This window comes from Panthera uncia, assembly GCF_023721935.1.
Source record: "Panthera uncia isolate 11264 chromosome B3 unlocalized genomic scaffold, Puncia_PCG_1.0 HiC_scaffold_1, whole genome shotgun sequence".
NCBI classification, from domain to species: Eukaryota; Metazoa; Chordata; class Mammalia; order Carnivora; family Felidae; genus Panthera; species Panthera uncia.
This window is the reverse complement of record NW_026057582.1, coordinates 43,601,703-43,629,505: the sequence shown is the minus strand read 5'-3', so window position 1 is coordinate 43,629,505 and position 27,803 is coordinate 43,601,703. Positions and strand designations below refer to the sequence as shown.

The 27,803-nt window shown below is 40.4% G+C and overlaps 1 protein-coding gene and 1 pseudogene across 1 annotated transcript; one reads left to right on the top strand and one right to left on the bottom strand.

Annotated features, from left to right (window-relative positions):
* Positions 1 to 760: 760 nt before the first annotated feature.
* TBPL2 (TATA-box binding protein like 2) lies at positions 761 to 27,219 on the bottom strand. The gene is given in 8 exon segments (XM_049612724.1): positions 761 to 837; positions 8,912 to 9,006; positions 13,568 to 13,735; positions 19,967 to 20,058; positions 22,352 to 22,439; positions 23,532 to 23,992; positions 26,912 to 27,064; positions 27,067 to 27,219. Coding segments are annotated over 8 exon segments (1,287 nt in total).
* On the top strand, positions 24,319 to 24,753 carry LOC125909478 (40S ribosomal protein S15a-like; annotated as a pseudogene).
* Positions 27,220 to 27,803: the final 584 nt, after the last annotated feature.

Genomic DNA, 27,803 nt, shown 5'->3' with positions numbered 1-27,803 from the left:
CGCTTCCTCCTCACAAATCTGTTTACTCATCTTGGTGAAAGACACAATCCCTGAGCACTTGGGAACAAGAGTCTTGAGTCCTGTTAGCCCCATCCCCCACTGACAACCTGCACATCTCCATCAAATTCTGAGGATTCCACAATCTCTTTAGGTCTTGAATCTGAACCCTTTGCTCCATTCTTTTAGTTTTATCTGGTCTATTGTAATACAATGACACAGAATTATAAACACATACAAAAAAGAAGTCCCTAAACTGTTTTCAAAATAGAGCTTACACTAAACCTGAATGGTTCCTGAAAGTTTATTTTTAAACAAGAGGAATAATTTCCTCTATCATTTCAAGCAAAAAGATATTTTAAAAGGAAAAAAAATAGACACATTAGTTTCTATCCTGCTATGTGATGTTGCAGTTATGATCTAGCCTATGCGGTTATCTGAAATTTCTATATATCGCTATATATTTGCGGGGAACATGTTAATATACTACATCTCTAGCAGAACATTACATTTTGATGATTAAACAATGATTATCATTCTAGCAAGGCCATAAATCTCTCAAATTCTGAAAAGTTTACTTGTTCAATTTTCAAAGTAATATGGGTGTCATTTTGAAAAAGAAGTTTCTTTAGTTTTTAGGCATGAATACTCATATAGAATCATCCTTTAACAAATAAAGTCAAAATGTGTGTGTTTGTGTGCTGGGCTTATGCACATTCTCAAACCAATATATTATGAGATGCTGAATGGTTGAATGACGTACTCAGGCTTTTTTAAAACCCTTTAGAATAGGATAGATGTTTTCAAATGCTTCATAGATCTCAGAACGTTCTTTGGCACCTATAAAGAAATCCAAGTTTATATAATATTTAATATAAAAATACCAAAATTGTTTTAAGAATAAAATTTCATCTGTCACTTCCAATTACCTTTAATATGAAGATATCTCTTTAGGTTTACCTGAGAAGTGACATTTTGGTAAATACAAAAGAATTTGGTGAGGACAGCCACATTCCCATGAACACATACCCTAGAGCAGAGCTTTCTAGTACTTTGCTGTGTGGGTGTATCAGTTCATCTTTAGTCTCACAGAGTATGAAATATGGAATGTTATCTCTCAGCATGCCATGAACATGACCAGAGAACATGACTTTTGTCAGCACCTGTGGGCACTTAGCTGCCAGCACAAGGGACTTCCTTGGATCCCCTCATGTCTAGTTGACACCTTGATTCCCTAATATTGCCTAACAGAGTGAGACAAACTGCATCAAAAATTTTACATTTCATTGTATAAGGAGAGATTATTAGAGGAGGAAAACTGTGCCACTGTCACTCCTTAGAGTCTGCAGTTTCAAGGATGTTTAATTGTAACTGTCCTAGGGATTAAAATGGATAAAAACATGAGTTAGACAAGGTCCCTACCCTTGAGAGACAGCAGTCAGGCCCTGCTCATCTATCTCTCACCACCACTCACTGCCACCAACTGCTTCCACCTTCAAAGCTATTCAGGCACATTGTATTAAGGGTTCTAGACTGGTAGTACTTATGTTCACATGGAGCTCTCAGCTAATTGGGAAACTATTATCTGCTGTCATTGGCAGGAAGCAAGTTAATTCTCTTATTAGCATGAAGAGAACTGGAAAATAGCTTACGCTGATAAAGACTCTTCCTGGAGAATGTAAAATGATTCAGCCACTGTAGAAAAGAGTTTGGCAGTTCCTCAAAAATGTTAAGAATGACCAGATGACCCAGCAATTCTACTCCTGGGTATTTGTCCCCAGACTGAAAATAGATACTCCAACAATATGCATGCACACATGGATTCCTTGCAGCATTATTCCCAATAGCCAAAAAGTGGAAACAACCCAAGTGTCCATCAGTAGAAGAATGGATAAACATGTTGTAATATACACATACAATGGAATATTTTTTTAATGTTTATTTTTGAGAGAGAGACAGAGACAGAGACAGAGCATGAGTGGGAGAGGACCGAGAGAAAAGGAGACACAGAATCTGAAGCAGGCTCCAGGCTCTGACCTGTCAGCACAGAGCCCGATGCGGGGCTCGAACCCACAGACTGTGAGATCATGACCTGAGCCGAAGTGGGACACTCAACCAACGGAGCCACCCAGGCGCCCCCAACAATGGATTATTTAGCCACAAAAAGGAATGAGGTTGTGATATATTCTGCAGTGTGGATGAACCTCAAAAACATTATGCCAGGGGTGCCTCGGTGGCTCAGTTGGTTAAGTGTCTGACTCTTGGTTTCGGCTCATGCCATGGTCTCATTTTGTGAGATTGAGCACGGTGTCAGGCTTTGCACTGACAGCTTGGAGCCTGCTTGGGATTCTCTCTCTTTCCCTCTTCCTTCTCTCTCTAGCCTTTGTCCCCCGCCTGTCTCGGGGGGAGGGGGAGTAGGGAGGAACAAACATTATGCTAAGTGAAAGAAGCCAGGCACAAAGGGTAACATACTGTATGATTCCATTTATACAAAATATCCAGAGTAGGTAATTCCACAGAGGTTGCCAAGGGCTAAAGGGAGGGAGGAATGGAGAGCAAACTGCTTAAGCATATGGGATTTTATTTTGGAGTAATGGAAATGTTTTGGCACTCGATAGAGGCGGGGTTGCACAAATTGTGACTATACTAAATGTCACTGAATTATTCACTTTAAAGTGGTTAAGTTTATATTATGTGAATTTCACCTCAAAATTTTAAAAAATGTTAAAGAATCAAAGATGAAGTCCTTATAAGCTTAAAAAAAATTTTTTTTTGAGAGACAAGGACAAAAAGTTACTTATTCCAAGGAGTTTACTGCATGTGAGTCTCCACTCTCAAAGACGTGGGGTGGGGAGAAGGAAGGGGACGAGGGGAAACTACTGACATGGGTAACAAAAACTCTGTACCTTTGGGGCAGGAAAAATCCCTTAAGCCTCAGATTTTTGTTACAGCACTAAGATTTTCATTTCTAAAGTGGTTGTTTTGTAGAAACCAAACAGTGAGTTGGGGAAACATTTATTAAAAAAGAAAAATTCTGCCTCTGATTTGATGGACTTTTTCCCCCTTTTAGGTACATTTGAATGTGAAAGCTTTCTTAACAGGAGACAGTAAAGTATAGTAGATACAGCAAACACCCACTCACCCACCCATTCAGCCTCCATCCCCACCCACCAAAATCAAGGTTCTTTTTATATTTGAGAAATGGAGGATCTACGTCCGACATTCAAGATAACTATGTACTTCAGTTTTTCATAACGCTTAAAAATCATACCTATGGGAATGCAAGCTGGTGCAACCACTCTGGAAAACAGTATGGAGGTTCCTCAAAAAACTAAAAATAGAACTACCCTAGGGCCCAGCAATTGCACTACTAGGTATTTACCCAAGGGATACAGGTATGCTGTGTTGAAAGGACACATGCACCCCAATATTTATAGCAGCCCTATCAACAATAGCCAAAGTATGGAAAGAGCCCAAATGTCCGTTGATGGATGAATGGATAAAGAAAGTGTGGTATATATATACAATAGAGTATTACTCGGCAATCAAAAAGAATGAAATCTGCCATTTGCAACTACGTGGATGGAACTGGAGGGTATTATGCTAAGTGAAATTAGTCAGAGAAAGACAAAAATCATATGACTTCACTCATATGAGTACTTTAAGATACAGAACAGATGAACATAAGGAAGGGAAACAAAAACAATATTAAAACAAGAGAGGGACAAAAGATAAGAGACTCTTAAATATGGAGAACAAACAGGGTTGCTGGAGGGGTTGTGGGAGGGGGGATGGGCTAAATGGATAAGGGGCACTAAGGAATCTACTCCTGAAATCATTGTTGCACTATATGCTAACTAATTGGGATGTAAATTAAAAAAAAAAAAATCATACCTAAGAGGATTTTCAAGCCCCAACAAGTTTAGCATTCTGGCATCCCCTGAAGAGCAAAACACACCGGTTGCCCAGGAGGGAACAGACATTGACAGTGATCATTATTTTATATGATAGAATAACATCAGTAGACACAAAAGAGCTTTGTGGAAATTAGCTAATACAATTTCTTTCATTTCCTATGTGGAAAATGAGGCCCAAGAAGCTGAAGTTCCCCTGAATCATGAATAACAGCTATGGGTGAAGACCTCACGTATCCAGTGTCCCATCTAAAAGTCACCAAATAAACTTTGCCAGCAGTTGTAACTGGGTATTTCAATGAGGGGATTTGGTCAATCTAGTCAAATATTTCGTCGCTGAAATATTGGTATCACAACTTTATGGGAACCCAAATTGGTCCTCTAGTCCTATTAATCTATTATCAGACATCCCAATTTAAAACACCAGGCTCCAATTAGGTGCCTGGCCTCTCCGTCTTTTCCTGCAGGAGAAAATGACCACCACTTTTGGGGATAAACACCGTTCCTGACCAGGGTGATGGAGGAGGAAATTCTGTGGCTGTCATAATGAAGAAAGGACTGGCATTGAAATCAAACTATATGAGCCCAAATACCAGCTTTACCATTAACTAGATTTGAAATCACAGGCAAATTGTTTAACCTCGGAGTTTCCATTTCCTTATCTGTAAAATAAGGACAACAGCCTTCTCAGAGGGCAGCTGAAAGCATGACATGAGTGAATGTTGTAAGAAGTCCTCTGCAAACCATATCATTTTATAAAATCTAAGCTATTTTTACGGTCCTAGGAGAATGTGCTTCAGGGTTAGGGACATTGGGATGGCTGGCTTGTCCAAGTACACATAGTTTATCATCTGGTTCTGTAAGAGCCAGTGGCACATAATTTGTCTGTCTCCTTTCCCCAGGGCCGATTCCGGCCATGGGTGAGGCAGTGGGGGGAGGGTATTATATTTGCTTTCCCGTCCAGTATGTGTAGCTGGTAGTCACCTGAACTTTATGAAATATCTACCATCTGTAATGAGGTTTAAAAGTTCATTCCTACCCCTTGGCCAGCCCAAATATCAATTTCCAATACTACTTAGATTTTCCAATTCTATTCCTACATCAGGGAAAGTCTTACAATTTGTTAAAAATAGCATTCAACCCTTCAAAGTACACATTTTACAGTACATACTAACTTGCTATTGTTGGGGGATTCCTGGTAACCACTGACAGGGATCTTGTTATCTCTCTGGCCTACTCACTAATAAGTCTTGCCATTTCTATGTTGCCCTCTGACCTCCTCATTTCCAAGAATTGCTTGATTGAGAGTGACCCTACATAACAAAAACCCAGCTTCTTAAGAAGTCCATTATGCTAGAGGGAAAGAGATACATGTGAGGCATTTTAGACCATAGACCAAAGCCTCTTTAGACTTCATATTCCTATCATCAGGGCAAGGCATCACAGCAAAATTCCAATCTTTCAATGCTAGGGGAAAAAATGAGACTGGGCTTTCACCAAGGGAATAACAGCTAACATTTATACCACATTTACCATACACCAGGCACTGCTTTTCTGCCTCCTCGCATTTAGCAGGTATTTTCTATGGCCACCGGCCTTTACATATGTGGAAATCAAGGTGGAGAACTTAAACTCACCCAAGGTCATACAGCCAATAAATGGTAAAGCCTGGGCTTGAATTAGACCATTGGTTTCCAGAGCCCAGCCTCTTAGCCACCACACCTGCTGCCTCTCACCACTAAAAGTATTTCTCTTTCCTTCATCTGACAAGAAGGAAAAGGGAGAAGGTACCCCCCAAAACCACAGGTGTTTGCACAGACATCCAAAGAGCTGAGGGACAAAGCGAGTACCTGAAGGTGGTGGGCACTTCAGTTAATACATCTCATCCTCCCCGCTCCCCTTCACAAAAGTGATGATCTACATCTTGCAAGAATGGAGAAATTTAGCTTTGTTTGTTCTACATGCTGAATGTGTAACAAATTTTAAGGGAAGTGTATTGCATGGTCTTCAGTATAACGTGTGGACAATTGTTTATTTGTGTGATTTGAAACTTGTAGCAAGGGGCGCCTGGGTGGCGCAGTCGGTTAAGCGTCCGACTTCAGTCAGGTCACGATCTCGCGGTCCGTGAGTTCGAGCCCCGCGTCAGGCTCTGGGCTGATGGCTCGGAGCCTGGAGCCTGTTTCCGATTCTGTGTCTCCCTCTCTCTCTGCCCCTCCCCCGTTCATGCTCTGTCTCTCTCTGTCCCAACAATAAATAAAAAACGTTGGAAAAAAAAAAAAAAAAGAAACTTGTAGCAAATGTGTACCTACAAGTTTTGTTTGTTTTAATTGGGGTAAGTAGGAAAGCTGGTTTTATTTTTTTTTTTAATTTTTTTTAACGTTTATTTATTTTTGAGACAGAGAGAGACAGAGCATGAACGGGGGAGGGGCAGAGAGAGAGAGGGAGACACAGAATTGGAAGCAGGCTCCAGGCTCTAAGCCATCAGCCCAGAGCCCAACGCGGGGCTCAAACCCACGGACCGCGAGATCGTGACCTGAGCTGAAGTTGGACGCTTAACCGACTGAGCCACCCAGGCACCCCAAGCTGGTTTTAATGAAAGATATTTAAAGAGATTTGTTTTTGTGTACTCCTAATAAAGATTTAGCCTATTATAGTACTTGTCAATTGGCACTGTTAATAAGACTGATTAATAATTATATAAGCATGTACATGAAAGTATCTTCCAAAGGTCTTGAAAAGTTTGTCCCCTCTATATGTAGGGCATATGTAGGGCATATATAGTACGGCATATGTTTGCTCCAGTATTTATACTATTCAATTTACTTGGCAGACTTTCCCCCTTTCCTTTAGGATATACAGAAGTAAACTTCAGTCACTAGGAGGTCTTCATTATTTTAGACTCTAAATTGGCAGCATCTGAGAAATTATAGCTTTGCTGTATTCAAAACGTTCTTGAATTCCAAACAGGCTTTCCTCACTTTGAAGACACATTAGTTGTTACAGTAAAACAAACTATAAAACTTTACTGAGAGTTCTAAAAGAAGACTTAAGAACAGAAATTCCATGTTTTGGGATGCTGAGTGAGGACTTCATCATTTTTCCCCAAATTAATTCAGGTAATGCAAAAATCTCAAATTTTTTTAGATGGGACAAGATTTTGTAAAAATTCTAAAGCTTATTTGGAAGACTAAATATTCAAGAGGAGCTAAGAAGCAAACTGAGAGGGGAAATTGACCCTAGCAGAAATAAAGACCACTAAAATTAAGGCACATTTATACCACAATAGTAATATATACAATAGGATTATCACAGAATTCTGGAGCAAAGGCAAGACTAGAGAACAGACCCATATATAAAGGTCAAATGGAATGATCACAAATTAAGAATAAGTAGAGTAATATGCAGTGGTAAGATGGCTGGCTGGCTATGTGAGGGTGGGTCCTAATTACTTTGGCCCCTGCTGTATAAATTTGGCATTCATCTTGGAACAGAAAAGTAAAATATGTAAAAAGTAAGACAAAATTAGACAAGAGTAGCAAACTTCAGTAGAATGGTATGGAAAGAATCTCAACCATTTACCTCAAGAGTTTAAAAAACCCTTGTTTATGTAAAAATAAGTCAACTGGAAAAAGCCATAAGCATAAAACAAAGAGTAATTACTTTTAATGTTATGGCAAACTCATACAAATCCTTAGGGAAAAAATAATAAAACACTAGACAAAAAAGATTAAGTCATGTACACAATGTCTACAAAAGACAAAATGCTATTTCTTGACTATCTTAGAAAAGTCATCAATTTGTTTCTGATTGCCAATGTAGTTAAAGCAATGAGATCATTTTCACTTATAAAGTAAAAGTTTTTTTATGCCATTTTTGTTTTGAATATTACTGAGGGTTGATACTTAAATCATTGCTGTTAAGAACATAGAATATGGGAGAACTATATTGTGTATCCCTTTAAAAAACAATTTGATAATTTGTATTCAGAACCTTAAGAGTAGTCATATCCTTAAACAAAAGTTCCATTTCTGAGCATCCACACTAACAATATAATTCTCCACACATAAAAATAGCCAAAGTCTGTGCCATTATAAGCAGCAAACAAAGAAAGAACATTTAAATGCTTGGCAATGGAAAATAAGTTTGATATGATAAAGTGTGAGAACAGAAGTAGGAAACAGGCTGTTGGCCAAATCTAGTCCTGTTTTTGTATAGTGTGTGAGCTAAAAATGGTTTTAAATTCAATGGCCTAAATGATTGGGGGGAAAAAAAATCAAATGAAGAAAAATATTACATGACACATGTAAATTATATGAATTATATTAAATTCACATTTCAGAGCCCTTTCCTTTAGGTAATGCCTATAGCTACTTTCATACTATAATGGCAGAGTTCAGTTGTTGCAACAGAGACCCTATGGGCCACAAAGCTTAAAATATTTAGTATTTGGCCCCTTACAGAAAAAGGTTTGATGACCCCTCTGTTAGAACATTTGTAGCCGAGGAACACCTGGGTGGCTCAGTTGGTTAAGCCACTGACTTCAGCTCAGGCCATGATCTTGCGGTTCACAAGTTCAATCCCTGCATTGGGCTCTGTGCTGACAGCTCAGAGCCTGGAATCTGCTTCAGGTTCTGTGTCTCCCTCTCTCTTTGCCCCTCCCCTGTTCACACCCTGTCATTCTCTCTCTCTCAAAACTAAACATTAAAAAAAAAAAAAAAAGAATACTGTGCAACTCTTAAAAGTATTCTAAGAGGATGTTAAGGATGTTAAGATAAATATACATATAAAAAGAAAATAAAAACATGAAAAAAAGTTATATCATTTTGGATATTGAGACCAATGGGTGATGTTATAATCATTTCTACTTTTCATTTTTTTCCTCCAGGTGTTCTACAATAGCAGGGCTTTATAATGGTGAACAAAGCTATTTAAGAGGAAAAGCAAAGCATACACACAGCTACTGAATTTTAGGAAAGTCAGAAAATAATCTTAGAACTCACCTGTCAACACAACTTTTCCAGATACAAAGATAAGCAACACAATTCGTGGTTTTACCATTCTATAAATAAGGCCAGGAAAAAGTTCAGGTTCATAACTGTTAAGATATAAAAGGGAAAAGTTAAAAATAGTACTATTCAACCACTTTCCCATAATATTCAAGACCCAGAATATTGAAGCTATTTTACCAAGAACTTTTGGCCTTTTTTTTTTTTAATGTTTGTATTTATTTTTGAGACAGAGACAGAGTATGAGCAAGGGAGGGGCAGAGATAGAGGGAGACACAGAATCTGAAGCAGGCTCCAGGCTCTGAGCTGTCAGCACAGAGCCCGATGCGGGGCTCGAACTCACGGCCTGTGAGATCATGACCTGAGCTGAGGTTGGACGCCCAACAGACTGAGCCACCCAGGCGCCCCATTGGCCATCTTAATAGAAGTACTCTGGAGTGCCGTAGGCAATTTCTTACGGTAGAGTCAAGAACAAAACTCATCTTTGGTCCTAAGATTTTTTCAAAGTGCAGATCATCCTAAGCTATTAGAAATTAAGATAACTTAGGGCACCAAATTTAATGTATTAAAATCTTCTTGGTTAAATGTTTTCCATCTTTCCAAAAAAAACCTATCAATAAAAATACATAAATGTGTTTTCTAAGTTTTCCAAGTTTCTCAATAATGAGCACATTTTATACACATTTATAAACGGCTAAAGCTAACAATTTTAGCAGATAGAACCTAAAAAATTCTCTAGACCACTATCATTTGTCTCTGGAAAGGTGCTGTAAAGAAAACTAAACTGTCCCAAGTGTTAAAAATTTAGGATTTGTGGGGCACCTGGCTGGCTGGGTTGGAAGGGCATGGGACTCTTGATCTCAGGGTCGTGAGTACAAACCCCACGTTGGGTGCAGAGATTACTTTAAAAAAAAAAAAAAAAGAAAAACTTTAAAAACTTTAGGATCTGTTCCTATAAATGGTAACTCAGTTGTATTTGCTACCAAATGTAGAAGGATGATAGGGCTAAGAACTGCTTCTCCAGGCTCCGGCAGAGAGAAGTAGAGACTCCTAGAAAAGTCTTGAAGAGACTTCAAAAAAGAAGTCAAAAGTTAAGAGGAGGCTGAGGAAATAAAAGCAACAACTAATGAAGACCAGATATAAGAAAAAGAAGAAATTTGACAAATGAAACACAATACACATAAATCTTTGCATTTAAAGGGTAAATCCAGACCACAGAGAAAAACTCCATTCCATTCTGCAATGAGTAAGTCTCCTACAACAGCAGATGTGAAATCTCTTATTGGTACTAGAAAGATGCACTGCAGTGGTGAGACCATTTGCTGAAGTGTATGGAGGCTGCTATGGGTGGACTTGTCTTCCTAGGACATCACTCTTCGTGCAGAGAGCCTGTTAAGACTTTATTCACTTACCACTTCTCAACCCTGGGGAGACAACGATACTGGCGGGAACCCTGGAAAACTTGTATGGGAGCTATGAAGTTCTAGCCAAGAAAGTGAAAGCTAGGGGCACAGAAGAAATGTTTCCATTTTCCCTTCCAACAGAATCTTAGCATTCTAGAAAGGAAACAAGAAAACCAAAGTCTCAGTATAAAAATGACGGCAAACTGCAATTGGCTTTCAGAACCATAGTTTTAAGATACCAGCATAAGGAACTTCCAGTAAGATATCTACTTCATTTTATTTATTCTCTGCCTCATTTCAAAGGAAGGTTAAGGCCAGGGGAAAAGAAAAGAGACTTGGTTAGAGACAGAATTTTATGAGGGTAAAGAATAACTAACGCTTGCCAATCTCTTAGCCAACCCAACTTCAACTCATCATTCAAGTGTTGGCTTCAGTGTTACCTCCCATAAGAACTTTGACCTCCACATTCCCCCCACCCTGTGAAATATCCTGCTTAATGGTACCATAGCACTCCAAGGGGTGTTCACCCTCATAGTTACCATATTAACTTTAGCTTCTCTGTCTTCCCTTTAAGACAGTGAGCTCCATGAGGGCAAGGGACCATGGCTGTAATGACTGTCATGATCACCATAGCATATGCTACACGGTAGCCTCCTAGATATTAGTCACTTAGTATTTGTTATCACGATATCTTTGATTTAGAAAGTAAAGGAAGGGAGAACAATGTTCAGAGAAAACTGGAAACAACTATGGCATAGAAATGTTGACAGAGGAGGTGCCCAGTAACTAGGGGATACTTATGGTATCAGATGCTGATACACAAATTTGTAGATCCAGGAGAATGAAAAGAACTCGAGGTTTTAACATGGGCAAACTTCACCTAATAATTATGACTGGTATATGCCATGGTTCCCTGACAGGGTTGCAGACAATTAAAGAGAGTTCTCATTTTAAAGATACAAACCTGTTGAAAAAGAAGTGTTTTCATGCCTCAATGCCCTCAGTCCACACATTGGAGCTATAATCCATATCCTAAGGGTGGAGCCCAAGTGGCAAACTTTTGGAGGAGACAAGGATAAGACTAGAAATAGATAGTAGTGGGAATATAATGCAGGCTTTCTGGCTACGTTAAAAAAAAAAAAAAAAAAAAAAAAGATGGATGAGATCCTAAAATTGCTTTGGAAGGAAGACAGAACAAGTAATGGACCCACTCCAAGTGGCTGAAATCAGTGCATAGGAGGAGTTCTCATCTTCCCCTACTGGCAATTTTATCTTTCAGAAAGCACAAGTAGTGACAAGGGGTACTCCTACCCTAGACTTAAATCTGACCTACAGGGGCGCCTGGGTGGCTCAGTTGGTTAAGCGTCCGACTTCGGCTCAGGTCATGATCTCACGGTCCGTGAGTTCGAGCCCTGCGTCGGGCTCTGTGCTGACCGCTCAGAGCCTGGAGCCTGTTTCAGATTCTGTGTCTCCCTCTCTCTCTGCTCCTCCTCTGTTCATGCTCTGTCTCTCTCTGTCTCAAAAATAAATAAACGTTAAAAAAAAATTAAAAAAAAAAATAAATAAATCTGACCTACAAAGACGACAATGTTGGTGAAAAAGAAATAAAGTGAAATTTGGGAGAAATTGTACACATCATTTTAGAGGCCTAAATGGCCAGAAAGCAGAGTGGTAAGTCTAATACAGACATAGAATCCAGGCAGAGATCTTTCATCAGAAAAAGTTGGTTGAGAGACAAACCAAAGGCCCATGGTTGAGAATCTGGAAGAAAAGATGCCTCATGTGTTAAGAGATTCTTAAAAACAAAGCTTCGCTATTAATCTACAACCCTTCCCAAGATTGAAGAATGAGAAAGGCACCTAAAAAGGCAGTGTTTCCTGCATGGGGTGCTTCACAGTTGAACTCAATGGTAACATCATAGGTATCCAATAAGCATATGTTGAAAAAAATTAATGCAGAGGAAAAAGGAAAATACAGTCAAGGGGAAATCAACATAGCCTGAAGAATATCCTAAAAGCTAAATCTCAGAATGAACTGAGATTTTTGAAAAACTAGGAAAAAACAAAGCAATTTTTAACAGCTGTTCAGACCATGTCTGAAAAAGAAAGCTAACAAATGTCAGAGACAGCACAGCTATAGGATCCCTATTCACTCTGTAAATGCGAATGATCACTCGAAGGCGAAGCATCTGTGATTCTAAGCAGCTCACAGGGCTTTGGCCAGGTATGTATGCCCCAGGGCAGGGGGCTTTTTGGTGTTGACCAGTCAGCCTCCATCACTGCCGAGGGCCTGAACAGGCTGGGAGAAGCACCAATGCAAGTGAGGAAAGCAGACCTGGTACATTTGCTGTTGAGCTGGGAAGTTACATTTGAAGAAGCAGGCTAGAGATACTCCCAGGACTCCACTAACGAACAAATTGTAGGGTGGGAGCCATAGCTACACACATGTAAAACCCCCTCAAACTCAATAGGACAAAAACTAGGTAGGACTGCCTTCATAGAATGTGCTAGGCCATTCTTTTTCCATCTTCTCTCTGACCCTTTCTCCCCTGCCAGTCATCAGCCCCTTCCATCCTGCCTACCCATCTCATACTGCTTCTTTCCCAGCCATTGCCACCACCCCTGCCAAGCTGGGTGTGCCTGTTCAGAAATCTGCACACTAGGGAGTCTCAAGCCTCTGGCAAGCAGTACTGACATCACCTGTGAGCCTGTTGGAACTGCAGATTCAGGCAAAAATCAATGATGATGCAGCCTAGGCAGGAAAGTGTTGTTTTTTTTTTTTTTTTTTATTTATTTTTGAGAGAGAGAGAGACAGAGCATGAACAGGAGAGGGTCAGAGAGAGAGATGGAGACACAGAATCCGAAACAGGCTCCGGGCTCCAAGCCGTCAGCACAGAGCCCGATGCGGGGCTCGAACCCACGGACCGCGAGATCATGACCTGGGCTGAAGTCGGACGCTCAACCGACTGAGCCACCCAGGCGCCCCAGGAAAGTGCTTTAATAAGCTGTCCAGGTGATTACTATGCAATTTAATTTTGAGACCCACTATTTCAGAAGATTGAACACATACAGTAACCAGTAAAGACTTAAGCACAGCATCTTAATCCTTTTACCTACAGTCTTAAAAAAAACAAAACAACAACAAAAAAAGCACAACACTTTCTCTGAAAGATACACTATGTAAGCAGCCTGCCTGTAATACAACTTCAATACCTCGGGAAACTCAGAAAGTTTTATAACCGTCATACCTACTGAACTGCTGATGGGTTAACACCAAACCTTCCAGCCTGATGGGAAATCTCACATCACAGCTTCCAACCATGTTCTGTATTTTAAAATCGAGGAATCTGGCCGGGAACCCAAGCTTCTGCACCACACGAGCATACTTCCTCGCAGCAAGTCGAGACTGCTCTTCACTGGGGAGGGGCAAATGTATTTAAAGAGGTCTTAATCACCATGTCCCCTCTACTGCTTGGGCTGTGTTCACACACTTCCCTGATTGTATCTTTAGCATCTGTACTATGTTGGTCTTTCAATGTATACTACACACCTATAGATGCTGAGGACAAGGACCAACCTCCCCTACTTTTGTCCCTAGCACCCAGTAAAAACCAAATTCAGAAACACATTTCCATCTTCATTTGTCATCTTACACATATAGGGTATTTCTCTCTTTTTAATTATTTTTTAAATCTTTATTTATTTTTGAGGGAGAGAGAGAGAGAGAGAGAGAGACAGACAGACAGAGCATGAGCAGGGGAGGAGCACAGACAGAGGGAGACACAGAATCTGAAGCAGGCTCCAGGCTCTGAGCGGTGAACACAGAGCCCATTGCAGGGCTTGAACCCAGGGACTTCGAGATCATGACCTGAACTGAAGTGGGACACTTAACCAATTGAGCCACCCAGGTGCCCCTATTTTTCTCTTCTAATTGTTTTAAATGCTAGAAGATAAAATTAACTATTTCACTGGTTTCAGAGTGTGTCCTCAGACCTGTAGCAGAATCAGCACCTTGTTAGAAATGCAAAGCCTCAGGTCCCAGCCTCAAGCACTCTGGGGTTGGGGCCCAGCAGTCTATGTTTTAACAAGCCCTCCAGATTCTAATGCTCAGTCAAGTTTGAGAACCATCCATCTGGTCTAAAAGTTTGTGTCCTGTAGATGGGAAAAACAGCAACAAAAATTCGGATACATGCATACAAAAAGAAAAAAAAAATCAACATGAAGTAAGAGGTATGCCAATTGGGTAGCAAAGACAAGAGATCAGGACCAGGTTCTTTATGAGACAAATTATATATAATTTGTTTGTTTTTGTTTTTTTTTTTTTAGCACAAAAATACCTCAAAACCTAACAAATTTTGCTCAGGCTTTCTCACAGAATTATCACTCAACTCACACCCCATATGAGAAAGGAAGAAATTTATTCCACTTTGTGGCCATATTCTTCTAAGTGTTTGTCCTGCTCCAGCCTGAAATCCAGGTCAGAGAGTGTCAAGTCTTGAGAAGTGAGGCTTTATTTTTCATTACGTGCTTTTCATTGGTCATTGGCAAAACAAAACAAGGAGTCTCAGCAGGGGTTGTCAAACAGAATGGAAACCTGGTGGGTGAACCATGTGAACTCCACCCTCATCTTTATGTTGAAAATCAGAAGCACCTGGAAGAGCCAGATTGAACATTTGGACCAAAGGAAGCACTCCATTCTCTTTCCTATCTAGAGCCTTCACAACACTGCCCCTCTTAAGTGTATTAATTACATCACATATTTCACTCCACATTTCTTCTCCTCCCCCACTTCTACCTCCTGAGATGTCCCTGCCAAGGCCGTGTCTCCAAGTTAGCAAGGAAATAAATACAGTCTCAATTTTGAAAACATACATTTGCCTAACTGGCTGTATTGCTGATGTTTCCCATAGTGCTGATGTTTATAAGGTCAAAATTTAAGAGTTTGGGGAGCCCTGTAGTTTTGTTGGAAATCAGCTGTCAATAGGACATAGAAATTCCCAAACAACTTATGGTTAAAGTCTACATACATGTTCTTGTACAAACATTAGAAAATAGACTAAGAACCAGTCGTAGTGACACTGATTAAATTGTCAGTGATAACCACTGATTAAATTTGATGTTTGTGTACTTTCCCTGTGCAAATACAGGTAACCTTCACTAGCAAACTCCAATAATTACGACTAAAGAGAAGAGGTTTGGATAAATTTTTGGAGATAATTCTGATAGCTCTTAGACTAACCAAAATTTCACAAATCTCTGTTCAAGACTCAAGAACCAAATAGATTTGGGGAAGAAGTATCTCATCTGAACTCACTATCTGAATTTTCACCATTAGATTTTGGCAACCAAATAAATTCAGATAGGGAAAGATACTCATGAAAGTGTGTGTAATATAAGCATACTTTAAAGTGAAAGTTGGATAATAAACTTACAATTTAGTTTCCTGTTCCCCTACAGCGTAACACAATGTGACATTCTTCCAACTCAAAATGTGTATGTTTTAATAGCTAAATACAATTTAATGATCTAATCAAAGATTATCAGGTATTTGTCTCCCCCCCCCCCCCATTTTAAACAATGCTGAAATGAACATCCTTGCAGATACCTTGCAGAGTTGTCCAATAAGGACCTAAAAAGGGGAGATTTATGGGAGTGCCTGGCTGGCTCAGTTGGTTAAGTGTCCAACTTTGGCTCAGGTCATGAATTCACAATTCATGGGCTCGAGCCCTGTGTTGGGCTCTGTGCTGACAGCTCAGAGCCTGGAGATTGCTTTGGATTCTGAGTCTCCCTCCTGCTGTTCCTCCCCCACTCACACTCTCTCTCCCAAAAATAAATAAAGATTAAAAAAAAATTTTTTTTAATGGGAGACTTCTAGGTCCAAGAATACATGGATCAACAGAAGAGACAGCCCAGAAATTTACCCAGATACATATAAAGAACAGGTAAAAACAGGTAGGGGAAAATATGGATTAAGAATAGATTTGTCACATAGATACAAAAATCCTCAACAAAATATTAGCATACCATATATAACAGTGCATTAATCAGATCATGCATGATGATCAAATGGGATTAATTCTGGGGACGTAAGAAGCATTCAACATTCACAAATCAATCAACGTGACACATGACATCAACAAAATGAAGGATAAAAATCACATGATCATCTCAACAGATGCTGAAAAAAACCAGTGACGAAATTCAACATCCATTTTTGATAAAAAACACTCTCAACGAAGTGGGATTAGGGGACCATACCTCAACCTAATAAAGGCCATATATGAAAAACCCACAGCTAACATCACACTCAGTGGTGAAAAACTGAGAGCTTTCCCACGAAGATCAGGAACAAGCCAAGGATGTCCATTCTTACCACTTTTATTCAACATAATACTGAAAGTCCTAAACAAAGCAATCAGACAAGAAATAAGAGGTATTCATACTAGTAAAGAAGCCAAACTGTCATCATGTGCAGATGACATGATACTATATATATAAATATCCACCAAACAACTACTAGAAGTAATCAATGAATTCAGTAAAGTAGCAGGATACAAAATTAACACCAAGAAATTGGTAGTGTATCTGTACACTAATAAAAAAAAAAAGTAGAAGGAGAAATTAAGAAAACAACTCTACCTAAAACTGCACCAAAAAGAATAAAATACCTAGGAATAAACTTAACCAAAGAGGTGAAAGACCTGTACTCTGAAAACTATAAACACCGATGAAAGAAACTGAAGATGACACAAACCAATGGATAAAAATTCCATGCTCATTGATTGAAAGAATATTGTTAAAATGTCCCTGTTACCCAAAGCAATTTATAGATTCAATGCAATCCCTATCAGAATACCAACATTTTTCACAAAACTAGAATACTATTGAAATTTGTATGGAACCACAAAAGACCCCAAATAGCCAAAGCAATCTTGAGAAAAACAAAAAAAAACAAAGCTAGAGGCATCACAATTTCAGATTTGAAGATAAACTACAAATATGTAGTAATCAAAACACAAAAACAGCACAAAAAACAGACATTTAGATCAATGGACAAAGAGCCTAGAAATAAACCCACAAATACATGGCCAATTAATCTATGACAAGGAGTCATAGATTATAGGAGGCAAGAGTATACAACAGGGAAAATAAAGTTTCTTCAATAAATAATGCTGGGAAAACTGGATAGCTACATGAAAGGAAAAAAAAGAAAAGAAAAAGAAACTGGACCACTTTTTAACACCCTACACAAAAATAAACTCAAATTGATTAAAGATCTAAATTCAAGACCTGAAACCATAAAAAATATAGAAGAGAACACAGGCAGTAATTTCTCTGACATCAGCCATAGCAGCATTTTTCTAGATCAGTCTCCTAAAGGGAAACAAAAGCAAAAAGAAACCATTGGGACTACAAAGTAAAAACTTTTGCACAGGGGCGCCTGGGTAGCTCAGTCGGTTGGGCATCCGACTTTGGCTTGGGTCATGATCTCATGGTTCGTGAGTTTGAGCCCCACATCAGGCTCTGTGCCGATAGTTCAGAGCCCAGAGCCTGCTTCGTATTCTGTGTCTCCCTCTCTCTCTGCCCCTCCCCTGCTCATGGTCTGTCTCTCTCTGTCTCTCAATAATAAATAAATGTTTAAAAAAATTTTTAAAAACTTTTGCACAATAAGGAAACCATCAACAACCCAAAAGGCAGTCTACTGAATAAAAGAAGATATTTGCAAATGATATATCTGATAAGGGGTTAATATCCAAAATATATAAAGAACTTCTACAACTCAACACCAAAAAAATATATAAAAAATCTGTTTAAAAAATGGGCAGAGGACCTGAACAGACATTTTCCCAAAGACGACACACAGATGACCAATTGACACACGAAAAGATACTCAACATCACCCATCATCAGGGAAATAACACAGCAAAGCCACAATGAAACATCACCTTACACCTGTTGGAATGGCTAAAATTAAAAGGACAAGAAATAACAAGTGTTGGTGAGGATGTGGAGGAAAAAGAACCCTTGTGCGCTGTTGGTGAGAATGTAAACTGGTGCAGCCATTGTGGAAAACAGAATAGAGGGTCCTCAAAAAATTAAAAATAGAAATTCCATACGATCCAATAATTCCACTATTGGGTATTTACCCAAAGAAAACAAAAACACTAATTTGAAAAGATAAATGTACCCCCATGTTTACTGCAGTATTATTTACAATAGTCAAGATATGGAAGCAACCGAAGTGTCCATTGATAGAGAGATAAGGAAGATGTGGTATACAAATCAACAGATTATGCAACCATAACAAAGGATGAGATCATGCCATTTGAGAGATCATGGATGGTCCTAGAGGGTATTATGCTAAGTGAAATAAATACCATATGACAAAGACAAATACCATGTGATTTCATTTATGTGTGGAATCTTAAAAAAATTAATAAAAAGCAGAGGCAGACCTAGAAACACAGAGCACAAACCAATGGTTGCCCGAGGGGAGGGGGTTTGAGGGATGGGAAAAATGAGTGAAGGGAAGTGGGAGACACAGCCTCCCAGTTATGGAATGAATAAGCCAGAGGAATTAAAGGCACAGTATAAGGAATATAATCAATGGCCTTGTAACAGCATTGTATGGGAACAGATGGTAACATGGTATGGTGAACATAGCATTAGGTATAAACTTGCTGAATCACCTGAAACTAATGTAACATTGTGTCAACTGTACTAGTTTATATATTATATATATATTATATATAATATAAACATATATAAATATATATTTAATAACAATTATAATAAAATTTAATATAAATAACATAAAAAACACAAATATAAAAAATATTAACACCCAGTGTTGTTTGAAGAAAATGAATACTTGATGCATCTCTAGAGTGAGGAGAAATTCATACAACCTTTCAGGTGGACAATTTACTACTCATCTTCTAACACTTAGAGGGAAAAGCAGCTCCTACCACAGTTTCATGATGAAAGGATCTATATCAGTACAGGGCTGCCTCTGCAGGAGATCCAAGAAAAAAACAAGCCTTTTAAGAGTTGCCTCCTGAGCTAATGCTCAAGCTAATGGTCAAGAAGTGCCTAATTTACCTCCTTTAAAAAGTTCTTTCCATTTATATGCAATGAGGAAAATATACAATAACTACTTCCCCAGGCTTATAACAGGCTTTGTCACCACGATAGTTTTTTTTTAATTTTTTTTAAACATTTATTTATTATTGAGAGACAGAGAGACCCAGAGTGTAAGCAGGGGAGGGGTAGAGAGAGACACAGAATCCAAAGCAGGCTCCAGGCTGAGCTGTCAGCACAGAGCCTGACGCGGGGCTCGAACTCACAAACTGTGAGGTCGTGACCTGAGCTGAAGTCGGTTGCCCAACCAACTGACCCACTCAGGCACCCCACTATAGTTTTTAAATGCACCTTAAGAACAAGTTCTAGCAGCCTAGCTAAGTCCCTTCAGTTTTAACAGGGGAACTGCAAAATGACACCTAAGTCAGTATTACGTGGCATTTCATGAACTTAACTCTTTAGCAAAGTATTTTGTTCCTACTATGTGTTTAGAACATGAATACTATCCTTCCTTGTTTTACATACGGAACTATTTGTCTGATAACAGTGAAGGTGGTTCCGCATACCTTTTGGCTCCCGTGCAGACCATTTTCCCAGAGCTAAATATGAGGGCTGTGGTCCTGGGCTCTCGGATCCTCATTATGACAGCAGCAAACCTCTATACACAAAAGTCAAAAGAACAATTAGCCTCTGCCAGGATATAACACTATTCCAATTGAAAAGCTGAGCCGGACATGAAATCGGTCTTGAATAAACTGATTTTGGATGGGAAAGGGAAAAAATGTCTGGGTCTATTCTCCCCGCGCTAATGCTAACAAAAACAATCATGATTCTAAAATGTACTTAGAAAAAACAGGTAAGAATAATAACAATAGAGCTAAAATTTGAATGCCTGTTATATTTCAAGCCCAATGCTAAGAGGTTTGAAAGTTTTGTCACCTTTATCCTCATGCTAGATCTCAACTGAGTCCATGATTATCACCATTTAGTGCACAGGGAAACTAAGTGGTTATTCAGCTTCCAGCATTACACAGGGAATGGTAAGGTTGAGATTTAAAACCATGACTAATTGGATGCTGTGTTTTTTTACCTTGAAATACTTCCTTCTTCTTTCAAAGAATATTTGGGGAGGGGGAGAAGTATGAGGTATGTTACAGGCTTGCCAAGACTCTATACTAGTAGCCACTAGTATATAATATATATATTTGTCAAGTTCTTGCCTACCATAGTAGTTCTCGAAGTGCGGTTCCCCCACATGAGCAGCATGGGCAAGCCCTTCAGGTGGTACTGATGCAAGGGAGGGCTGCCACACTGACATGTCACCAAAGACCTGCTCCTCCTTCTGGTCCTACACACGCACTCCCTTCTCCTGCTCTCATCTTCCCCCATTAAGCCGGGAAGGAAACCGGGGTGGGTAGTATGCAAGACTGCAGGTTCCCTGGGTCAGAGCTCCTCCACAGAACCAAGGTGGGACTAGAAATTTCAGATTTGAAGTGTTGACAGAGAGTGAAAGAACCCCGAGTCAGCACCACACAGAGCCGATTGAATCTTGTGAATGTTTTCCAACATTTAAGGTGATGCCCTCACCTTAAGGTGAGCTATCTTAAGATAGCTCAAGTGCCAAGCCAGAATTTCTCTGGCTATCAAGTCCAAGTTTGGATAGATCCTATACACAAAAATAAAATGAGGGAGCACTGAGCATGATGGGCAATAAAATATGCTTAAATATGCTGACTTAATAGTGTGGTCAATCATGGATGCAGCCGTACGAATCCTAGCTTATCATTGTGTTTCTGTGCTCATCATAGCCCCCTACATGAAAGGGGAAAAGGAAATATCTGGGTAGTATTGAAGTACATTTAAACTCAGATGTCAGCAAGAACACTACCAAAACAGTAAAAACAACTTAATCCAGACATAGCTGATGCTCACAAGGTCCGCTGGGTTCCTCTGTAGGAACTCTGTACGGCCTTCTATGTAGGAACTTCTGTACGGCGTTAGATACGCCATAAATCCTCCACCACCCAGGATGGTGAACTTCTCCCCAGTAGGCACCAGATCTTACTCTGTACTCATAAGTACAGAGACCAGCAAATTACTAAATGTTGACTGAATGAACAAACCTACTTCTTAGGTTGATAGGCCATTAAAAATTGGATGCCTCGCCTTGGCAGGACACAACAAAGAGTAGACTTTATTAAACTTTGAGGGAAAAGAAATCCCTGACTCTTACTGGAGTAAGTAGAAGCTTGAACTTCACACTTTAAACAATTCAGCTTTCTCAAACAAGAGAAATTGTAATAGGAAAAGTACGTGTCAGGTAGGTGGAACAACATTTAGAAAAAACTATTTCCAGAAATATGATGGCATTTTAAGAAAGTTAGCATCCTTGCAGGCTCAAAGTGGTCATACTGAAAAATCTGTTTGAATGACAAGGGAAAAATTCTTAACTTTTAGGAACCGCTCAACCACTGCTTTACTCAGCACAGGGAATGAGGTTATTTTTTATAACTTCAAAACAGACAATGAGGCAATTAATCCCTTGAGTTGTCAACAGTTCTGCACTAACAATTTTTTTCCTGTTTTAAAAACAATAACAAAACGGGGCTCCTGGGTGGCTCAGTAGGTTACGTGTCCGACTTCGGTTCAGGTCATGATCTCACAGTTCATGGGTTCGAGTCCCGTGTCAGGCTCTGTGCAGACAGCTCAGAGCCTGGAGCCTGCTTTGGATTCAGTGTCTCCCTCTCTCTCTGCCCCTCCCCCGTTCATGCTGTCTCTCAAAAATAAATAAATGTAATTGAAAAAAAATTTTTTAATAAAAAAACAATACCAAAGGAATGAGTCAACAACATGATCATATGAAGTAAATCTAGTATATGCACTGCCAAAGCAAGCACTGAAGTAAATCTAAACAGAAGCTAACTGTTGAATGAAATACCGAGAAATCTTACCTTTGGGTTATACTCTGCATTTTTTGCATGCAAAGCTATTTTCTTCAGATCCAATTTACAGGCCAGGTTTACAGTGGAAACTATATTCCTGAAGAAAGAAGTCAACTTAGAAAATTACATCAGAGGGGCGGTTGGGTGGCTCAGTCAGCTAAGCGTCCGACTTCGGCTCAGGTCATGATCTTGCGGTCCATGAGTTCGAGCCCCGAGTCGGGCTCTGTGCTGACAGCTCAGAGCCTGGAGCCTGTTTCAGATTCTGTGTCTCCCTCTCTCTCTGACCCTCCCCCATTCATGCTCTGTCTCTCTCTGTCTCAAAAGTAAATAAACGTTAAAAAAAAAATGGAAAAAAAAAGAAAATTACATCAGACACAAGAAGTAAAAAAATTAAAATGTATTAACTTCCTCATCTCATAAGTATCTATTAGCAACTTCCTAGAATTATTCTCAATGTGAAATACATCATATCATGAAGAACTCTAGTAAAATGTAAAAATTCCAAAGTGAAGTACTAAAATAGTTTTTTCTGTAATGCCGTGACTAGCTGAATAAAAGCAAGCTTTAAATCTTTTTCAAAACCATGTCTCAAAATAGCAAGCATAATCCTAAATCAATTTGCAAGTTGAATCCAATTTTACATCTTATATTCTTTGTGTTTATCCTACCCCAACCACAATTCTCAGCAATTACAGTGCTCTAGTATAAACAATATAATCCTTAAGAATGTATATACTAACTCTTAACCCTCTCTTAGGAGATCAAGAATTGGTACTTCATTTAACAGATAATCAAACTGTCTAAAGACACAATCCATTAAAAACTGATAAAAGAATAATAAGGCACTTGGGTGGCTCAGTCAGTTGAGTGCCCGACTTTGGCTCAGGTCATGATCTCACGGTTTGTGAGTTTGAACCCCGCATGGGGCTCTGTGCTGACAGCTCAGCCTCCTTCGGATTCTGTGTCTCCCTTTCTCTCTGCCCCTCCCCTGCTCACACTCTGTCTGTCTCTCCCTCTCTCAAAAATAAATTAAAAAAATATTTTAAAAAAGAATAATTAAATCTAAAATTCTCTTCCCCACACTATTATTCTGAAATTAGTTGTCCTCACATTCAAGAACATAAACGGTATAACCAGGAGCTCACCCATTAAACACACACATACACATACACACACACAAACAACTTACTGTAGTTGAGGCACAATTCCAGAACATTCTGAAACAGGGGTCACTGGTGTCATGGGAGTTATGGACATCAGAGGCGTGGAGTTTGGTTTCTCAGGAGAGGGCTGGTCTGAGTCAGCATCACCAGGGTATGCTTGTGAATGGGACTTTGACAAAGTGCTGTCACTGATTAACCCCAGACCAATGTCCTGTTCTCTGGGTAATGACAACCTACTTTGCTGACTTTGAGTTTTACCATTTTCTTCGATGTCCTGCTTGCTTCTAATAACACTCTGGTCTTTACTTTCTTGGGTAAGTTCATCTGGTAGGAAGCTAAGATCCACAGATGAGAAATGGCCAGATGCTCCTTTGACTTCTTGAAGATGTGCATTAAACACAGTCTCTGAATTGGATGTATTAGGTATGTACCCATCATCAGGTACGACTGGGCTGAGCAGCGGTGACCTAGGTGCAGCAAGATCATCCTAGGCCATTTCCAAAACAAAATGCAAGAAACAGAATAGCACGTCACACCAAAAGGATACCACTACAGCTAGCAGGCAGCATGTTCAAGATGCAAAGCAATCCAAGATAGCTTCTAGTCATTCCAAGCCTCCTTCCATAAGGTATCACTAAGTTATATTACAGAGTTATAGCACACTTAACAGAAACAGGAAAGTAGATCTTAAAATGCAGAGACAGCATTTTTCATAAAATATTTTTCCTACATTAGATCCGTAGGAAGTTACCACTGTAATTTTATAATAAAGGAAACAGCAATCATACTCTAAATTGTGTGTACTCTGAGTCCTCTTTCTGTGCCTCCATAATGGTGTGCATGAATGTCCTAGCAGAAACTCTCAAGAGCATGAACAATGTTGAAAAGAGGAGAGGCAAACACCAGGTCCTTATTAGGCCATGTTCCAAAGTCCTCAACCAGTTCCTAACTTTGATGATGAAGTATGGTTACATCGGCGAATTTGAAATCATTGATGATCCCAGAGCTGGGAAAATTGTTGTGAACCTCACAGGCAGGTTAAACAAGGGTGGAGAGATCAGCCCCAGATTTGACAACTCACAGATCTAGAAAAATGGCAGAATGACCTCCTCCCATCCCACCAGCTTGTAGAAAAGAGCTTGGTTTCACTGTACTGACAACCTCAGCTGGCATCATGGACCATGAAGAAGACAGACGAAAACACACAGGAGGGAAAGTCCTGGGATTCTTTTTCTAGAGATGTAATATATACGGGCAAATAAAATGCCTCAATGGACAAAATAATTTTTAAAACTTGTATGTACTTTGAATAGATTTACTGTATGCCGTAAGTTGATTATAAACTTTAGTTAATTTAGGTATTTTTTAGAGTTTTAAATTCCTATTTCAAAGAGAAAAGTGAACAAAGTTTAAGATGGAGTAGTGAGTGCTAATCAATACTCCACTGAAGACCTAAGGTTATTCCTTCTAGTCAAAGGAGAGATGAGTAAATGTTCTAGTTTCATGAATTTACAATAGGAAAACAGTTATTGAAATTTAAATGACAAGAATAGTTTAAATCAATGTATTGTATTTCCAGCCCAGGGAAGGCTGTTCAACCTCTATTAATATCAACTGAGGGAATGAGGTGTGCAACTGAAGGAAACAGCTAATGTAAAATTCATGGGCTTTTTTATGGAAAAGAATAGATTACCTTGATACATACATTGCCACCTGCTTCGCCCAAGTTGCAGACCTACATTCTAGACTTTGAGCACTGCTTGCAGGATAACCTCATCCGTTAGAAGATCAGACTTATAATGAATGAACACTCATGAACGTCTCATGTTGGATCTTCTTGGTGACAAAGCTACCTCGAGCTAACAAACTGGTTAGATCCTACTGAATTGTTCTGTTACTCTAAGTCCAGCAGATGGCAGGGGTGGCTAATTGTTCAAAGAAAACACTTGTTTAGAAGAATGCAGTCATTCTCTTGAAATAAGATTTTGCACTATGTTTCATTTTGAATTATGTAATTCTCCCCATTTACCCTCACCCACAGGTGGACTTTAAGAAAAGTGAGGTGGGGACAATGGCCTGGATTCCTCCCCATTGTTTTATTGGCCTCTCCTTTACTAGCTGGAAAGGATCTATCTCATCAGCCAGTTTACACCAAAGCACTACTGTCTGCAACACTCTGGGGTCTCCCTCCCCTCCTTCTTCCCTCAAGGCATTTTAGCTGGGAGGAAGCTCTCACCCAGGCAACCCAGCTTCCTGAGGCAATGCCAACAGGATATCCAAGGAGGATGTTTTATGGCAATGGAAGCTTGACAGCCTCCTTTCAAGTTTACCCTAGGAACACACTTTAGAGGATGTACTTACAGCATATTCACGGCATCTTTGGCCTTGCATCAGAAGAAATGTTTTGTTACACTGTCTTTGCAGAACCATCAACTCCTCTTTCTAGCGTGGGCTTTCATTTGCTATGTGAAACGCTGAGGCTTCACTACTTCTACCTCAGTGCTAATTGTCTTCTTTTTAAAAATCCCCCTGCCCCCGAAAGTTGCCCTTTTGCCTTTCTTTTTGAAGATTCCTTGCTCTCTTTTCTTCAATAAAAAAAAATTAGGGGCGCCTGGGTGGCTCAGTCGGTTAAGCAACCAACTTCGGCTCAGGTCATGATCTCACGGCTCTTGAGTTCAAGCCCAGAGTCGGGCTCTGTGCTGACAGCTCAGAGCCTGGAGCCTGCTTCTGATTCTGTGTCTCCCTCTCTCTCTCTGCCCCTCCCCCACTCAGGCTCTGTCTCAGAAATAAACATTTTTTTTTAAATTTAAAAACCTAGATGCCTTCCATAAAAAAAAAAAAAAAAAAAAAAACCAAAAACTTAACTTCGAACTGAAAGAAGTCACAGGTGTTTCCAATTCAAGTTTGGCCACCCTTGTCTGTCCCCCACCCCACACTGCTGACCACCAACTCCACCCCTAGCCACCTCGAGGCTGTTTTTTTGAGGCCTGTTCTTAGCATCCAAGGCTGCTACCCCCTTGAAAGTGTACTATCAACGCTTCCCGCTACGTTTGTCCTAGCAAAGCAGAGACAGTTTGGAACCAGAGGTCGCTACTGGAGACACAGAAGCAAACTCTCCGCATCTGCGTCTTTATAACCGTGATGGGGCCATCGAACCATGGCTCTGGAGTCACACTATGCCAGGTTCCACTTCTGGTTGGCAACCGTGGCAAGTTATTCCCCCTCTGGAAGCTTCTATTTTTCAACATAAAGAGGAGGACAATCAAGCCCACCTCTTACGGTCGCTAGGAGTTCTTCATTAAGCCTTCATTAAGGCAAAACCCTCTGGGCTGGGGACTGGGCGCTCAGCAACCCGGCGGGGACGCGCTTTGTCCTCTGGGACAGTGGCGGCAGCTTCCGGGCTCACCTGAGCGGTGCACTGGTCCAGGTAGAGCTCCAGGTACGTCTGCTCCTCCTCCATGGGTGGAGGCCCCACCGTTAGGAGAGCTGAGAGGCGGGAAGGGGGAAGCGCCCAGGCGAGTTGAGCTGCAGCTGAGCCCGACTGAGCGCGCGTGGCGTGGCGCACAGGCCATTTATCAGCCCCGCGGGCGCAAATGGCGAGGCGGGGCCGAGCTGGGGGTCGGGGCGTGAAGGGGCTGGGCAGGGGCCCCTCAGGTCCCTCCCCTGGGCCTCCGTCTCCACCCGGTCCAAGCCGCTGCAGACAGTGGGAGCCATGTGAAGAGCCAGGGAGGGCACCCGAACTCAGCCGCCTGCCCACCGGTCACTAGAAGAAAGGGAGAGAGGGGAGCGTGCGAGGAGACCGCAGGGAAGGGGCCCTCGCCTGGGTGCAATCACCGCACTCCGCCTACAGCTGAGAAGCCGCTTGGCCTGCAAATCTGGAGATTTCCTCCAGTACCTGCCAAGGGCTGCCTTGGCCTCCAAAGGGCAGAGGTCTCCGTGTTAGCAGCAAAGGATGTGAAGCTTTGAACATAAGGGAAGGGAAGGGAAGGAAAAATAAGACAAAAACAGAGAAGGAGGCCCCATAAGGGGCTCTTAAATACAGAGAACACATTAGGGTTCCAGAACACATGAGGGTTGCTGGAAGGGAGGTGGGGGCGGGGGTGGTGGGCTGAATGGGAGATGGGCATTATTAAGGAGGGCATTTTTAGGGATGAGCACTGGGTGACATATGTAAGATGAATCCCGGGGTTCTACTGAAACCCAGACTGCACTGTATGTTAACTGACTTGGATTTAAATGTAATAAATAGATAGATAGATAGATAGATAGGTAGATAGATAGAAATCAACTAGTATCAC